We start from the raw sequence: 17,833 nt of genomic DNA, 5'->3' as shown, positions 1-17,833 counted from the left end.
AAAGTTTGAGACTATGAAAAGGTGGCAATTAAATTCCTAATGGGCGAGGGACATTTCTCTGTAATTTGAGAAAAAAGCAAGGAAAAGGCTGGATCTGGCAGCTCCCGCCTGAGGGGCTTCACATGAGGTTACACAACTGCTCCCAGTTCCGGGGGTGCTGCATGGGAAGTGCCCACACCTTCCACGCTTCCTCTTCAACCTGTCAGACTGATTTTCCAGCTGGAAACAACTGCAGTGTGAGCACGGCGTGGAGCAGAGCACGAGCCTGGGAACAGCACATCGGGAGGGATAATCCCCCCTGGAATGAGGCGAGTCCAAGCCAGGGCAGGGTGGGATGGGGGCTGCAGCAGCAGCAGCAGCCCCTGGGGCTGAACACAAACAGTCCTGCTCTCCTCACTACAACACAACAGAACTCAGTAAATAAATGCACTGCAATCTACAGGCACAGACAAATCATTTAATGAGGCTGGGAACAGGAAAATGGCTGTTTTCCATTACCCCTTTGTTCTCCCTCATCACTGGGTGACCTTTCATTGCTCAACGGCTTCACTTGGTGCTGAACAAGTTTTTGAGCTGCATCCCAGTGACCCAACCCTGTGCAGACAGGTCCCAGTGCTGCAGCCTGTCCTGCTCTGCCAGGGCAAAGCACCGGCACAGGGAGGGCTGGCACAGGACTCCTCTGCAGTGACAGAGACACTCATTAATCAAGGACTTGTAAGACCAGGCAGATGCTCGTTAGCTTGTACAGAGAAGCCACTTTCAGCTGGTGAAGCCAGCTTGCAGGGCGTTGGACTGGGGGGTCTCCAGAGGTCCCTTCCAACCCAAACAATTCTGGGATTTTGTGAAATAAACACAGACTTTTCCTAAAACCCACCTGAATGAGGTCTGGGAGGGAACTGACTCCTTTCCCCTGAGAAGATAGCAGGGCTGGTGGCTCCTCACCCTTCCCACAGCCTGGAGAGAAGCACCCCAAGATAATTTATGGGAGACACAAAGGAAGAGTTACGGTTTTTAACAGGCAATTCTGAAGCAGATACCACCAATATAGAGAGTCCTTGGTTCCACTGAATAAATATCTCTGACAGCCAAACAATAACTCTGCCTCTTATTTTAGAGCTCAACCCCAAACTGGTAGACTTTTTAACTCTCCACACTCCTGCCATTCCCTGAGGTGCTTCCAAGACGATCACTGTCAGAGTCACGGAGTCTATAAAAAGGACGAAGGAAGCTGGGAAATTTCCACAGAGGTGGTGCCAGCAAAACAGAACGAACATTTCAGCCATCCCTGAGTAAAGCCAGGCTGCAGCACTGGAATTCCATCAGTGCAGTCCAAGAGCTCCCCCAGCTGAGCTCTGGGATGGCTGCAGTCACTCCCAGAACGGCTCAGGTACCTGGAAAGTTCCAGATGTGCTCCAAAGGGATTGGGATTTACTCTTTGAAGCCAACGCTTGTTCAGAAGAGCTTGAGAACTCCTTAAGAGGACCTGTCACAGTGCAGAACAAGGAAGGAGTAACTTGGGGAGTGGCAAACTCCTGCCTTATGCTCAAGGGAAGAGCAGGGAGGCCCTGCCGAGCCAGCAGTGGCATCCTGTCACAACCCATCCCGTTCTGTGTCACACACTGTCACCTACCTATGACAACTCCATTGAAAGGGAAAACCTTCTGCTCCAAACGTGGTCTTGTCCTCAAAATCCTCATTTTCCCCCAGGTGGGGCAGCTTTAGAGAACGAGTGACTCTCACAAACACAGGCTGGAGAAAGGATGGAAAAACCCAACCCAAACCTCAGATCAGCTGCTCTCACCCCTCCTGGAGCTGCCCACTCCTGCTGGGACTATGCTGGTGTCCCTGTGCTCCGTGGGCAAAGGGGATGAGGAGCTTCCTGTGGGCTGTGGCACCATCTGCTGGAGATGGGACCAGGAAAATGGGCTGGAATGAAGGGATTCTGGAGGAAAAACTGACAGGATCCAAACTGAGAGAATCATGGAATATCCTGAGCTGGGAGGGACCCACAGGAATGATCCATTCCAAGCCCTGGCCCTGCACAGACACCCCAAATCCCACCCTGGGCATCCCTGAGAGCGCTGTCCAAATGCTCCTGGAGCTCTGGCAGCCTTGGGGCCGGGACCATTCCCTGGGGAGCCTGGGCAATGCCCAGCAGCCTCTGGGGGAAGAACCTTTCCCTGAGAGCAGTCACATCCCAGTCATAACCCAGAAATACATTTCTGGAGTTCAACCTTGTTTAACAGAGGCATCACAAGAGATTCTGCAAAATCCTCGTGCCTTGGACGGCAGCAGAGGATCAGGAATGCTGGGAAACAGATTTCATGACGTGTTGGAAGATTTTTTTTAATTCCCATTCATGTTTCACAGATTCAGCCCCTCCTTCCACCCCTTTCCAGGCCTGGAAAAGAGCACTGGAGCCATTCATTCAGAGTCTGCTGGCTCCTGGGGGCTTTTACGTGCCACAGGCACCAACACCCGGAGCCACTCAGAGTCACCAGGGACCCATAGCCCTGAGAGGTGGGAGGATCTCGTCTGCCACGGCCCGGGCACGGTGACAGCAGAGCCTCCCTGTGACATTTCAGCTCTAATTTGCACGCAAATGTCAATATTTATTAGTCACATCAAGATCTTCAGCAAAGCTCCCCTGGGTTGCTGAGCCTCTGCACTTATACTTTGAAATTGCTTAAAAAAAGAAGAATATTGGCTCTTGGTAACTTATTCCAGACTTCCTACGTTCTTCATTTCATCCTCAACTATCAACTGCTTTTGTGAAAAGTTATTTCCAACCAGTCTATGCATCAACAGTGCTGAAAAATGCTTTACCATCAGGCCAAAAAATGACCATGGAAAAGTAACCTTTTAACTTAACTTGTCCCTGGAGCTGTGAACATATTTATGTATTTAAATAATGGAAATCTGAAAGTAACAGATGTTTCCTGCCTAGAGCACAGTGCAAGAACAACAGTGTTTCACTATTACAGTGCCTCTGAAGCATCCACACATTCCCATCCCCATTTGCTCTCCTGTGCATTAGACTGCAAAAATCCCCAAGTGTGGAAATCTGGTTTTAATCGTGATGTCAACAAGTCTCCCTAATCCTGCTGAAAGTCAGGAATTAGGCCTCTGAGCAAGCCAGCATGAAAGAAAGTGAAATTGCTTTTAAATGTAGAGCAGGAGAGGAGAGGAAAAAATGGGAATTGAGAGATTAGGTAAACCTGATGGAATTTGGTAGCTGTGGAAAGGGTATTTTAGGGGTATGCAAGAGCCCTCACTCACCAGGATTTGGGCTCCCCAAAATGCAAGTAGTTGATGCTGTAAAGATCCATGTCCTCTGTATGCCAAGCAAAAGTTGTCTTCCACATCCCGAAGTAGAGGTAGGGAGTGTTCACACCCTCTATGATGATGCCACACTCGTGCTCCACCATGTCCAGGAGGGTGTTCAGATTGCCAATGTTCCATTCATCCACGTCCTGGAACCCAACAGAAATGGTTTGTGCTGGGAAATGGCAGAACAACCACAGCCCACAGCTCCCTCTCAGTGCCTTGGAGTGTGGAGATAATGGTGTAACCTGCATTAATTTAACACCTCTCTGCTTCCAGAAAGGTTTATTTAATGCTCCTCTCTGACCACAAGCACGAGGGAGCTCCAGCACTCTGATGAGGCTCTTGCACTGTGCAATACCCCGCTATTAATTAACTGTTCTGGTAATGAACACAGCATAAACTCAGGGTAAAACACCCTTCTCTCAGATGCTCTTCCCCTGATCAGAACCACCTCAATGTGGCCAAAGGGGCAGAAGCTTCTACCTCAGCTCAGGTAAAAACAGGGAAACCATCTGGAGAACAGTTGTGCTTGTGCCTGGTTGTGTCCCACCACTGATCACAGCACAGAAAGGATGTGATGCTCCCATCCCAGCACCAAATCCTCTGGATCCCTGTGATGTCCATGGCTCTGAGGACCTCAGATATCTCTGCTTATTCTAATTAATCCCATATTAAACCATACAGATAATAAAGACACTTGTACATTCACACACAATCAGACATCACGCCAAAGAAGGCCACTTTCCACTCAAAAGAAAACTACAGAGGAAGAGATTTAAATTATCTGCCTAAAAAGAGTAAGAAGAGAGAAACCTTTATCATTTACAGAATTACTTGAAGCAGAGAATGAAATTTCACCAAGGAAAAGCTTAAACAACTTGAATTGTAAAATAATTCAGTGTACAGGTGCATTGTATCCTAATGGAGCTGCCTACAAAGAAAAAATCCAAATGCAAATAATTTAAAATCTAAATGCAAATAATTTATTTATGTTAAGAATCAAAAAATAATTCTGATAAAGCACCACTTCCTTGAAATGCTGCTTTTTTCCTGGCTTTCTAAGGAGCTTCAACAGAAATCTCTATTTTAATCCCTTATAAAAGAAACAAAGCCCAAGCTATAGATAATTTTTTGCCACAGACTTAATAAGAATTTGTTTAAATCACACTTCTCCTTAATTTTCTACTAAAAGTCAGCTTTTCACAGCTTCCACTGACATCCTGAATCTCAGGGGAAGTTTAGTCCCAGTTTTGTAATGAGGAGAAAAAAACAAAGGTATTGGGGTTTTTTCTAGGGTGGCTACGTCAATGAAACTCTGAATTACTGCTTCTTAATGAGAGCAGCGCAACAGAGTCCATGTCTAAAATAAACAAAGGAGAAGCATTGCACTTACTGCATCATACAGGGAGCCACTGATATCAGCCCCATAAATGGGAGACACAAATGTGAGATTCTTCCAGTACTTGCGCTCCAGGTCTTCAAAATCCTGGTGGCGAGGGGTGCAGTACCTGCCAGGAACACAGGGATGTGAGGAGTCCTGAGAACACCCAGCACACACCACCACTGACAGCAGCAGGGGTGTCAGAGCAGGCCCCCCCAGGAGGTGCTGAGAGTGAATTTCATCTTTAATTCATAGAATTTGCTGCCTTTTCCACCTCTCCACAAACCCTCTCGGGGCAGGCTGACTGACAGGACGTGCAGCACCACATCTCCATCCCACGGAAACGTGAGGTGATGTTATCCCACAGGGAGCTGAGGGCAGCTGGAGTTCTCAGGTGCCAGAAAAACTCCAAAGCTGATTATGGAGTGGTTTGGGTTGGAAGGGACCTCAAAGTTCACCCAGTCCCACCCCCTGCCACAGGCAGGGACACCTTTTAAATATCCCATTTAAGTCCACCCTCCTTCAGCTTAAAGCCATGACTGCATAATCTCAGTACTGATTAAAACCCAGGGAACTCCGGAAAACTCCCGACTCTGGAAACAGGATGCAACTGCAGGTGGCACATCCCAGCTGGCTGAAGTGCTCTGCAGAGTCCCCAGTATCAGCCCAAGCACTCCAAGGCATTTGTATTTCTACCCCAGCCATGGAACACCTTCTCCAGAACAGCCAAGAGATCCTTTTTTGGTCCCAAGCCGTTCTTTTCAGGAAGATTCTCAGCCAAATACTTGAACAACCTTTCTACACCAACTCCCAGAAAAAGATCCGAGATACACCAAAACCCACCAAGTTACAAACTTGCTTGAGACTCAAGAAAAAGCAGTTTCCCCCAAAATGCTTCACATTTAACATGGCTGCGTTTCCTTGTCAGCTCGTTTCCAGAAAGAAAAGCTTCCCGTGAACTGCCCCATGCCCAGTTTGAAGCACAGCCCTCCCACCCACGCACTTCTCGCTGTTGGCCAGGCGCCGGTACTCGCCCACGGTCATGGGCTTCTTCTGGATGTTGTACTGGGTGAAGAGCCCCGACTGCCCCGTGACCACCTGCTGGATGGGGGCTGGGATCACCATGTCATCGATGTCATCGTACGTCCGCCGGGGCTTCCACTCCTTGGGGGGAATCACCTGGGATTGCGGGGGAGAACAACAAACACGGCACTTGTTACAGAAACTGCAGGCCGAGCTGTGGATTTTGGTGGGCAGGGCTCCTCCAGGGCAGGATGGGCTCAACCTCCCTTACAGGGCTCTGAACTGCAGCTGCAAGAGAGACACAAAACTGACCTGGAATGCTCAGATTAATCCTACAAGTAAAGCAATTTCTTTACAACATCTGGAAGTCAGCAACAAGCTTTATTAAAATAATCTCCCTAGCAGAGTCCTGGAAGGTAATTGCTTGTACACTTGAGTGGACAAGGAAACATTCCACAGAGAGCTCTTCATCAATAGCCAGCTCTCTTTAGAGCAGCAATAAACCCAGTAATTGACCTATGTTTTAGAAGAAATAAGAATTATTTCATGCCTAACAGCTTTATTTCTCCGCTGTGCTTTATTAAGTCCAGCTAAATATCACTCCTAACAACTCCCTGTCAGAACAAATGATCTCATCAGCCTGTGGTGACATGGCCACAGAAATACCCCTTCTAATCACTTAGTCCTGGATTTTTCCAAGCAGTTCTATGTCAGGTACTGGAATTTAGAAGCTTCACACGAAAAGTTCTCATAACCAGAGGGTGCTGGGCACTGCCCAGGCTCCCCAGGGAATGGTCCCGGCCCCAAGGCTGCCAGAGCTGCAGGAGCCTTTGGACACCATTCTGGGACAGGGTGGGATTGTTGGGGTGTCCGGGCAGGGCCAGGAGCTGGACTGCATGATCCTGTGGGTCCCTCCCAACTCAGAACATTCCATGGCCCTACAAAAGCCCTGTAACTCCTCTCTTTTCCTCTCTCCACAACCAAAACAGAGATTCCAGGTACCATTCTCCTTGTGCTCAACTCCACGAATCCAAACGGCTCCCGAGTGGCGGGATCTGCACCCCTGGGGAGGGCAGCTCCCCCTCCCTGAGCAGACTCCTCACCTTGGCCAGCCCTGCCCGGTGAGCTCCCTGGGACTCCATGTAGGCGATGAACTTGCCGAAGTCGCGGAACTCCTCCAGCGTGGGCCGGAAGGTCATGATCTTGCAGCCAGGGTTCTGCGGGCTCGGGTTTTCCGACCCCATAGTTCCAGTCCGGCGGCTGGAGAGGGGAAACAGAGGGACAAAGGAGGAAAAGGGGCAGAAAAAGACACTGGTTAAAACCTTTGGTCTTTAACTCCCAACTTTAATGAGTTCCACAGAAAGCCTGGAGAGATTTTTCATTTTCTCCCTCTACTCCCACAAGGAGGGATTTGTAAGAACCACCCTCTAACATGGATATGAGGAGCTTCTGACCAAAAATCCACTTAGTCAGGAACTCCCGATACCAGGATCACCCGAGAGCTCAGAGGGGGGCCAAATATAGACCATGGGCTTAACATCTTCCCCCAGTTCAGCACAGAAAGCGGTGCCTCATCAGGATGGTGTCCCAAAAATAACAACTTCTCACCACCTTCAGCACTGTCAGCGTGCAGAACTTGCCACCCTGCAAATAAGATGCGCAACTCCAAAACATCCAAAACAAACTCTCAAACAACTCGGGATGAAATCACAATCTTTTAAATGGCCTTCTTTAAGGTTATGCTGGAAATCTGTAAGGGAAATAAAATGTTTCAGTGGCATTTCAGTTGCAAATATCGCCATGAGGGCGTTCTCCGCGCCGGAGCAGCGGCTCCCGCACCCCGAGCGCTCACGAGATGGCAGTGCTGGGCTGCGGGAGGATGAAAGCGACGCTGGGAAACGCGTCCAGCGTGGCTTTTAAATCCGAGCAAAGCAATTGCGCATTTAAACCGATTTCAAACTAGCCAAGCAGTATTCCAGATGCTCCTAGAAGTACTCGTAGCGCTAGGAAAACACAAAATAAAACAGGGAGCGCTCCCAGATCTGTGTTTGAATGGGTGAGTGTGGCACAGAACTCGCTCCAGAGACAGCAAGTGCTCCCAGCTTCTGGAATTAAAACCAGCATTGCACACTAATGTGGACAGATTCCACACTCAGGGCACCAAGGCTTAGTTTTAACTGGGTAAAACTTTTCATTTCAAAGTCACATGAACAGTTTTGAGTGAAATCTTAGAAACCAGAAAACATTAGAATTTTACAGAGTAACTTCTATGTAAATTTGTTTCAAAACAAGGATCTGCAAGTCTTAAGCCCTTCCCCAAGGCTTCCATAAAGGAATTTTATGCATAAAATCACAGTCAGAAAAGCCCTTCTCAAGACAGGAGCCAGAGATGCAGAGCCCAGTCCAGAATAAAATCAAATTAGGAATCCCAGTATTGCAGGAAATCCCAAAGCAAAACCAATTGAGGGAGAAAAATACCATTTCACTCCCTTCACCCCAACAGGTATTTCCAATTCCCAACAGAAATTGTTGCTGTTTGGAAACAAAAGGGCCCTTTAACCAACCCCTCCATCTTCAGGGTGGCCCTGCCCAAGGAGACTCCCAACCTTGCCAAACAAGGAACAAAAATTGCCTTTTAAGAACAAAAATTACTGTTTCAGGGTCAGCACTTCAGGAGAAACAGCAGATTGATCCATGCCCATGGGAGCGATTTCCTACACAACTGTTTTGCAGGAATACAAAAAGGAAACAGCATCTCCAACCCCTGGGATGAACCACGGGAGCTGGGGACCCATCTGCCAGAGGTTTCCAAAGACAAATGTGGATCCCCAGGAAAAAGGAGCTGAGCAGGGAGAAAAGGTGGCTGTTGGAGAAGTGGGACACAGAGAGAAGCCATCCCCAAAGCCCTGCTCCAACACAATCTTCCCGGGAATACTCGAGCTATTTTTAAGCAGGGTCTGGAAATGCCACGGGAGCCGAGGGGAGCGGGAAGCCCCACCAGGCTCCTCGGGAGGAGCTGGCTCAGGAAAGGCGCCTGAATTCCGTCCTGAGGAGGAGCCGTGCCAGCACCATCTGCTCCAGAGAGGCCTTCCCAGGATTTGCAGCTTTGCCCACAACCAGGGGGAAAAACAAACAGTCAAAGCCAGGCTTTATCCCATCTTTTCCTCAAGATTATCTCACAGAATTCCAATTTTTAGTCAATAAACTCGAAGCAAAGAGTCAAAATACATGCTCCAGTAAGAAAGGGAGATCAAAAACTACTTCATGCAAAGCTTAATCAATTAATTAAAGGGTAAAACTACTTCCTGCAAAGCTTAATTAATTAATTAAAAGGTCTACTGCCTCAATACAAGCAGCATCACCTGGCACTCTGGAATTCTGTAGTGCAGAGACAGCAAAGCACAAGATCTTTCCATGTTCAAGCCCATCTAAAGAACATTTCAACACCTACCCTAGAAAATGTACATTTAGCTAATCAAACTAATTAAGCTATTACAATAAAATGGCCATGGAGCTCATGGAAGGGAGAATCAGTTCCATGACCTCAGTGAGACACAGGAGCTTCCCCCACCGGCCCCAGGAGCTGGAAACACCCAGGACACAGGGAAAGCTTGGGGAGAAGAGAATTTCTTTCCCAAGTGCTTCCCACGTGGCAGCACTGATGTGTTTTGGAAAAGCAGTGCCAGGATTCAGTGTCACCTCCACCCCAGCTCCTGGGATCACACGGGACACGAGGCCAAGGCAGCGGGACAAGCCCAGGGCTGCGGCTGCAGCTTCACGTGGGATTTTCAGGAGATGGCCTCAATTAAACAGTGCCCTAATGAGCTCTCAGCATCACAGAGAGATTCCACAGCAGAATCCGACTATTCTGAGAACACTGAGAGCCCCTTTCAGCCCCAGCAGTGCTGCGGGTGAGGGCGAGACGGGAACAAACCCTTCTCTCAATACTGAAAAGGAGGATTCTGCAGTCAGAGCCCCCATTAGCTCCTGAAAAGAAGAGTGAAGGTATTTTTCTCAGCTGGATACATTCTGTTTCTTTGTAAGAGAGTAACAACCTGAAATATTATGAAAACCTTCTAATTTTCAACCATTGTGAGGAAGCACTAAAACTTGTCTCCAGAGGCATGATCTCGGTGCACACAAAGAACTGAGTTTTAATTTCAATGACTTTTACATGAGACTTTTCCCTTCCAAAACTGATGTGAACCAAGACACTTTTGCGACTGAAATCCTGCACCTGTTGGCTGAAACCTTTGTACAGCAGAGAAAAAGTCCAAGACACCCAGCTGAGATCAATGACTCGAGCTTGCTAAAGGACTTACAGGACTGGGAATCCTTCTTCCAGGAAAAGGCTTGGGACTTCCAAGCAGTTCCCTGCTGCTGCCCCACTATTGATGTCGGCAGAGCGGATAATGGCAGCTCATTCTCCTGCACTTGTCAGCCAGGGGTGACTTTGACTAAAATAGTGCCTGTCAGTGGAAACTAACGTGGCTTTAGGCAGCAGCACTGGGGCCCAGTCCTGCCCCACTCCCAGGGCAGCGAGCAGCAAACTGGTGCTGCTGGCTGGCTGCGAATGCCCCGTCATCGATCCGGGCTGGAGCAGCGACACACGGCAGCACTGAGGGCACAGCGCACGCTTTGTTCACACAGCAACATCAGAAAACCATCTCTGATCCTGCTAAACAAAGTTAATTCTCAATTTCTCCACAGACCAGAACACAAGTTCCTGCAGAGCCCTCTGAAGGAGGCACCAGGTCTCAGGGTAAAGTTGTACCCTGGTGATGAAGAAGACCCTGCTACCCTGTGCATGACACCACCAACGTGGAACAAACCCACTCCTGAACCAACAACACCCCACAGCATTTCCCTTGGGCTGTGCTGGAAAGGGCCACAAAGACCCATGGAAATACTCTCCCAGCCCTGCAAGCTGCTGCCAGCTCTGGGCACCCCGGTGAGGCTGCACGGGAGTGGGCACGGACTGGCACGGGTACCACACCCTGCTGAGGGGAGCAGAACCCCGAAATTCCACGGGATAAACAAAGCTCCGGCCACAGCGGGAAGCAGGAGGAAATCTCCCAGCAGCACAGACTTGGATGGGGACTGAGCTCCCACCCGTGGCCGTTTGTTCCTCTGCTGTGCCCAGGGATCGCCTGTGGTGCCACGGAACAACGAGACCTGGGACGGCTCCGGCTGCAGGGCTGGGCTGGAGGGGCAGGACTTGCAGGGAGATGGGGCAGAGCCACCAGCCCAGACATAGCCTCCAAGTGTCAGACATCCGAGGCACAAAATCAAACCAACAAAACGCAGGTTTTAAGTGTGCCTGGATTAACTTCTCCTGCCTCACTTAGTATTTGAGGCATTTCCCCAACAATAATGAGAACCCTGCTCATGAAAAACTCCTTTAAACTTTCTCTTAACTCATTATTTAACTGCTAAGTCCTGCACACAAATATTAATGGAAACCTCATGTGTTTATCTGAAATGGCATTTTCTGATGAATTAGGCTGGAACACAGAGGGCAGATCCTTCTATTTCCATCTACTTCCTTTCTCACTAAGCCAACAAATTACTCTGATTTCCATCAATTCTCACGGACCAGGCTCTGTCCAAAGCTTCTTAGCAGAATCAAAGACAAACTTCTGCAAGACATCAGGTCTGTGTATAAGATAGACTACTAAAAGCTATAATATTTATATATATATTAAAACTATCATGGTTATGTGGTGTAAGGATAACTGAGACAACTTTCCTTCCTTCCCCTCTATTCCCAAGAATCAAATTCCAGCATTTAGACAAACAAAGTGTAAACGTTCAAGTTTGAAGTTTGGTGTTGTTCAGCCCAGTTTTAAACAACTGTACAATTACAGCAAGGATTTAAACTTAACACCGTTTCCCCCAAAATATTTATATATTCAATTCATATCATTTTTAACATTCAAATTGCTTTGATTTCTGCATAGCCTCCATGAAGGCTAAATAAACATAACAGAGGAAATACTTGGGAAAGAGGAACAGAGACAACATTCCCATCCTGCACAGGGATGAAGATCTACAGTGCTTGGGATTTGATAAATTAAGAGTTATTTTCTATTAAATTTTACACTCCACAAGGCTCCTCCACAATTCCAGATCCTCCTGTACTTGAAATCAAGCAGCATATGTAGCTCATTAAAGGAAAATAAAATTTTCCCTCAAAACACCCTCTTTGCTGTAGAAGTGCACAGTTACACATTTCTCTAACAGCAAAATTATTTAGTCACAAACAGTATTTAAAAGCAACAAAAAAAGGTGGTTACATTTAAGAGCAATAAATCTGGATGACTTTAAAACAGTTTATTATTGCCTGAGGCAAGGTAGTTAGCATGTAATGGTTATTTCTGACTAAATCCAGATCAGAACCTCAAAAACTCAGAAGTTTTACTGAACAGGCAAGATAAACTCACCCTAAAACCACACAGATCAGTTCACAAACCACTGCTGGGGCCCAGTCTCACCCAGGACTGCAGGAACCTCAGTTTGCTGCATGGCACGAGTTATCTCTGCTGCATTTTATTATCTTCACTGGATTTACTGCAAGGCTTTAGGAGTATTTCAGAAACAACTTCAGAAATAAGCATTTAAAAAGGCACCTCATGCGGACTGAGCCCGTTGAATCTGAACAAGAATTCCAAGTTTTAACCCGTGGCACCTCAATCCAAGGCAGCAGCACTGCAAATGTTAAAATAAAGCAGCCCATAGTCTCTTATTCTTAGGGGAAAGAACATCAGAAAGCTTGCAAAGCAAACAGGAACGTCGACTACTGCAGTGCTTTGCCCAAAAGGTAATTCCTGCATCAGATTAATACCTTAATAAGGACTAATTCCCAGTTTTCCTTCCACAACCCTGCCAGAACGACAAGCCTGGAGTTCTCAGTAACTTGCCCAACTTCTCTAAGCTCCTTTAGATTTTTATAACAAAACATTTCAACAAATTGGGTTGTCTGAGGCGTTTTTGACTATCCTGCCAATATAAAACGAAGCCCTTGGCTGCTTTTGTGCCCGAGGTGCTGCCCGGGCTGGGTGTGACACACTGACCCACATTCCAGCTCCCAGCACATCCAGCGCCAGGGAATCGCCGCCGAGCAGCGGCAGCGGCGGCTCGGGGAGCCCGGCACGGCTCCCGCAGCTCCCGAGGAACCTCAGCCCCTGCCCCGCACAGGGCGGGGAACCCCCCGGCTTCTCCCAGCTCACACCCATTTCACACCTTTTAGCCCAAACTGCAACTCAAGGAGTGACAATTTAAAACCGAAATCGAACCCAAACCTTCAAGGTGAAATGAGACAATTTGAATCTCTCTGAGCTCAGTTTTATCCAGGTCTCTCCGGAAGCTGCAGCTCCAAACCTGACACACCCCTCCCAGGCAAAGCTGTGCTGCTTGTTCTGCCAACAGAACTGAGATCAAATATGGGAAACTTCATAAAAACTTCTTATCTGCACCAAAAAACTCACCAAAGGCCTCCCCGTTGCCCTGGGGGTGTATCCAAAATCGTGAAGGAATAGCAGAAAATCTCAGAAATCACTTAACCCCCCCCCCCCCCACCAACTTCCAACATGCATTTCTTGGGCCATATTCAAATGCAGGATTTCTAACAGATTTAGGGAACAAAAGGGCAATCCTACATTCTTCAAGAATCTGGGAATTGTGGCTTGTTCGTGAGCCTTATGGAGCAGCAAAGAAATATAAAAATAATGAAGCTTCAGGTCACTGCTGCCATGAGTGAGGCACACACAGACCAAGGAAGGGCAGAATACAAATGTGTTCTCCTGTGTAATCCAGTAAGAATATGATTGAGGAACTCTGTCATTTATAAAGGAGAATTATTTACTCCATGAAAATATAAATGAAAATAAGTACCTTAATTAAGCCACGGTAGCAAATGACTCTATCCCTAAGCTGTGACAAGACAGAACATATTTGGTCCAAAACAAAGGTTAAAAAGAGGAAATCTTATTAAGCAGTGATCAGTTTAGTGGAGAACACTGAAAATGGAAAAACACTTTTCTCATCCGGTGATAAGACATTAATATCCCCCAACCTGTGTGAAATGAGAGGATTTCTGCCAACATTTTGCAGGACTCCAGGATTTCAGTTGCTACTGCAAATGGACAAACCCTCTTGAATTCTTTACCAGATGACAAATAATTATTTCCAGCAGCGCCTTGTGCAGCCCCGGAGGATCCCAGTGGCATCCAAATCCATTAAGCAAATCCCTCACTTGTGGTGACATATTTAGCTGTCATCCATCTTTGCTATTAACAGATGCTCCAGTGAAGGAACGCGGAGCAGCACAGGCACTGCAAACCCTTCCCCAGCACACCCTGAACCCTGAAGTGAGTCAGGAAGGGGGGGAAATCACCAGTCCCGAGTCCTCCTGTACTGCCCAGAATTAATTAAGGAACGCCAAGTTTCTCCTGACTGCCAAGAGCTTTCCCTCCCCGCTGCCTGAGTGGCTCAGCCTGCAGCTCACAGTGATTATTTCTGCTCTCAGGTGAATTCCCTGCTCTCAAAAATGAGATTTAAACTTGCAAGGTGAATCAGAGCCTCCTGATGCTGACATTGTTTGCTGTAGTGCAGCTGGACATCCCAGGAGGAAATAAAACAACTCTGCATAAATGTAAAATCCCCACAGTGCCTTTCCAGCAGGGCTGGCCAAACTGGTTTTCCCAACTTGAATCAAATTTCTTGTGACCTTTTATATGGAAATAGCTCAAAGTTTTCAGGAGCTGCCTGTATTTTGGGTGATCTAAAACACCTACAGAGCTGGGAACTCTCACTTTATCTGTTAAATCTTTCTCTGGTGAATGACACGAGTTGAGGTGAGAACTGTTTCCAGTGAGAGCATCACTGTGCCCACAGCTCAGGTTAACAGGTGAGTACTTCCCATGGACCAGTAACCAGGATTATCTAAAGGAAATGGGTGGGATTCCCCCTGAAAGTGCATTTTGCTGTTGACTTCCCATCAAAAGCTGGTGAAACCCCTCATGTGTGTAAGGTTTTACCTATAAAAGCCCATGTTCACCCTAAAGCCAAACTTGGAAAGTCAGACCTGTGTACTTTGGGTCTTTACCAAAGTGTTCTGACTTACTGACAAATCTGACTCCTTTTATATATTTTATATATGTATAAAAATATTTTTATGTCCTTTTGTATATATATTATATATTTTATACATAATTTTTATATATAGGACCATATATATTCTGGTCCCACTGGACCAGTTAAGGGAATTATCTCTTTCCAATCAGCATAAAAAGGAGAAAGAACAATCCCCCATGGAGTGTTAGACAGAATTTTCCTGTCAAAAGATGCTCCAGTGAGTGTTTCATCCATGAACATTAGCTCTGGAACAAGGAATCACTTTACATCCACCTACATCTCCTTTGCATGGGAGGAACTCCTGTCTCCAACGAGACAGGAACAGCCCTGGATTCCTTTAGGATTCCTTTTGGCACTGCAGGAGTAGGTCAACCTGCCCCAACTTCCTTCTCTTGTTACAGGGAAACCCAAGAATTGGGAACTTGCTGTCACAGAGCAGTTACTGGGTCCTCCAACAGTTACTTGATGTAATTGCTGAAGTGTAACTGTAAGTTTGCGATTCTAGGCTTAAGGTTTCCCCGAGTCTGTGAATTTCAATGAAACAGGAAAAGGAAACAGATGAGAAAAAACCGAAAGTTCCCAGGAAAGAAGCAATGTTGTGGGTGAAATGCTATTAGGTTTCAGATGGACAGAGCTCCTTAAAATTAACTATTTTTGGTTAAAGGAAACTTAATTTTGGGAGGGTCAAGCTTGATATAACACAGATTTACACTGGCCCAGCACAAACGAGTTACAGAGCAAAAAACCAATGTCCCAGGCCAGAAGAGCAGCACAGCCCCTGCGAGTGCCCAGCAGGGCCCAGTCCCTGCAGCAGCTTTATTAAAATACAGAAGGAGCACACGTAAAGCTGAACCTCATCAGTGACTTTCATTCTTCAATACCAAGGTGTCCAAAGCAGCCTTTCTGCAACAGCCCTGGCTCCTAAGCAGCTTCAAAACCAAGAACTCCAGGAAAGCCAAGAACCACCTTTGGATGAATCACAGAATGTCCTGAGCTGGGAAGGACCCACAGGGATCATCCAGCCCAGCCCCTGGCCCTGCACAGACACCCCAAATCCCACCCTGGGCATCCCTGAGAGCGCTGTCCAAACGCTCCTGCAGCTCTGGCAGCCTCGGGGCCGGGACCATTCCCTGGGGAGCCTGGGCAGTGCCCAGCACCCTCTGGGGGAAGAACCTTTCCCTGAGATCCATGCCAACCCCCTGATACAGCTCCAGCTGTTCCCTTGGTCCTGTCCCTGGTCCCAGAGCAGAGCTCAGCCCCTGCCCCTCTGCAGACCCCCAGGAAGGGTTTCTGAAGAGTTCCCCTTCCACCACATCCCACATCCCATCCATCTTCTATCTGTTTCTGCAAACAAGAGCAGCTGGAACCCGGGGAAGTCACCAAAGCGTGACCGGACACACAAATTCTGCAGCTCTCGAGTGTTTCGGGGCTGGGCACCCCCGTTCCCCCTGCCCGGGGACACGGGAGGGGCTGCGCCGGGGGGTCCCGCTCAGGCCAATAATACCACACACATGTACAAGTAATACAGGAATTTCAAGAAAGAAAAACAGAAGAAAAGAGCTTCGGTTTGGCCTCAGACTTTGACAGTCTCCGGAGGAGGAAAATAGAGATAAAAGAGCCAAACCCCACGCCGGTGTCACGTTCCTGCCCCCGGTTTTCCCAGCACGGAGCGTCCGTACCGAATCACGGACCCAGCGGCAGCTTTTGCTCGCCCCCAACCCACGGCCCCGAGCCGAACCCCCGGAATCGCCATTTATCCACGTTTATGGCCCAAATCCCCGCGATGGCGGTGAATCACCGCCGGCAGCCCCGGGGTGCGGGGAGCCCCGGGCCGCCCCTCGCACCGCACAGCCCGAGCGGGCCCGGGGACTCGGGGGGTCCCACCCACACAAAGCGCGGCGGCGCCGGGGGTGCCGGGCCCGTCCCGAGCCCGGCCTGCGGGGGAGGCCGCGCAGAGGCTGCGGCCGGCGGGGCCAGAAGGGAGCGGCAGCGCCGGGGCCGAGCCGGGGGGCGGCGGGGAAGGGGCTCGGGCCGGGAGGGGCGGCGGGAGCGGGCCGGGCGGCCCGCGGGGGGCGCGGTGCGGAGCTGCGGGGCGCGGGGGGCGGCGCGGGGGCCGCTCGGGGCCGGGCCGGGGGCGGCGGGGCCGGGCCGGGGGCGCGGGGGCGGCGGGGGCGCGGGGCCGGCCGTACCTGCGCGCGGGGCCCTCGGCGGCGCGGGGGGCGCAGCGAAGGGGGGGCGCCCAGGCGAGCGCAGCGCCCCGCGGCCACCACCTGCGCCCGCCTCCCCGCCGCGCCCATTGGCCGCGCGCGGCAACGCCCTCGCGTCCATTGGCCGCGCTAGCGGTGACGGACGGCGGGTCCAGCCAATGGTGAAGCCGCTCGCCGAACAACAAGGCGAGCGCGGGCGCCGATTGGCCGGCGGCGCCGAGCGGCGGCCCGCCCACCGACGGGCGGGGCAGCAGGGAGCGCTCCCGTCGCTCAGGCGCTTTCCGCCAATCGCACGGGGTCATTGGCTACCGGCGGCCCGCCCCCAGCGGCCATTGGGCGAGGCGGGAACCGGGCGGGCGCTGATTGGCGGCGCGCGGTGCCCGTCGGGCGCGGGGCGGGGCGGTGAGGACGTGAGGAGCCGCACAGCGCGGGGCGGGGGCGCTGCGGCCGCGCTGCGCCAATGGGGGGAGCGGGGAGCGCGCGCGCCCCCGCGCGGCCGGGCGGGGCACGGCAATGACCGGGGGGACAGCGGGACCGGGAGCACGGCAATGACCCGGGAGCACGGCAATGACCCGGGGGGACGGCAATGACCCGGAGGGCAGCGGGGCCGGCGGGGCACGGCAATGACCGGGGGGACAGAGGGACCGGGGGCATGGCAATGACCGGGGGGACAGCGGGACCGGGAGCACGGAAATGACCGGGGGGACAGCGGGACCGGGGGGACGGAAATGACCGGGGGGACAGCGGGACCGGGAGCACG

At 50.0% G+C, this 17,833-nt stretch overlaps 1 protein-coding gene across 6 annotated transcripts in view; it reads right to left on the bottom strand.

Moving 5' to 3' along the window:
* Nucleotides 1-17,109, bottom strand: part of KDM4B (lysine demethylase 4B) — a 72,542-nt gene extending 55,433 nt beyond the window's left edge. For 3 of the 6 annotated variants that reach the window (XM_048287687.1, XM_048287689.1, XM_048287691.1), the window contains exons 1-5: nt 11,208-11,370; nt 6,835-6,991; nt 5,712-5,887; nt 4,721-4,835; nt 3,280-3,473 (exon numbers count right to left, since the gene is read on the bottom strand). In XM_048287687.1, coding sequence (XP_048143644.1) covers nt 3,280-3,473; nt 4,721-4,835; nt 5,712-5,887; nt 6,835-6,975 — 626 coding nt within the window. In that variant the 5' untranslated portion in view covers nt 6,976-6,991; nt 11,208-11,370. Of the gene's footprint in view, nt 1-3,279; nt 3,474-4,720; nt 4,836-5,711; nt 5,888-6,834; nt 6,992-11,207; nt 11,371-12,174; nt 12,195-17,055 lie in introns of those variants that run through there. The other 3 variants (XM_048287693.1, XM_048287688.1, XM_048287692.1) reach the window with 3 other exon arrangements.
* Nucleotides 17,110-17,833: the final 724 nt, after the last annotated feature.

Source organism: Corvus hawaiiensis, chromosome 28 (genome assembly GCF_020740725.1).
Source record: "Corvus hawaiiensis isolate bCorHaw1 chromosome 28, bCorHaw1.pri.cur, whole genome shotgun sequence".
NCBI lineage: Eukaryota > Metazoa > Chordata > Aves > Passeriformes > Corvidae > Corvus > Corvus hawaiiensis.
The sequence above is the reverse complement of the archived record's forward strand: the minus strand, read 5'-3'. Positions and strand labels throughout refer to the sequence as shown.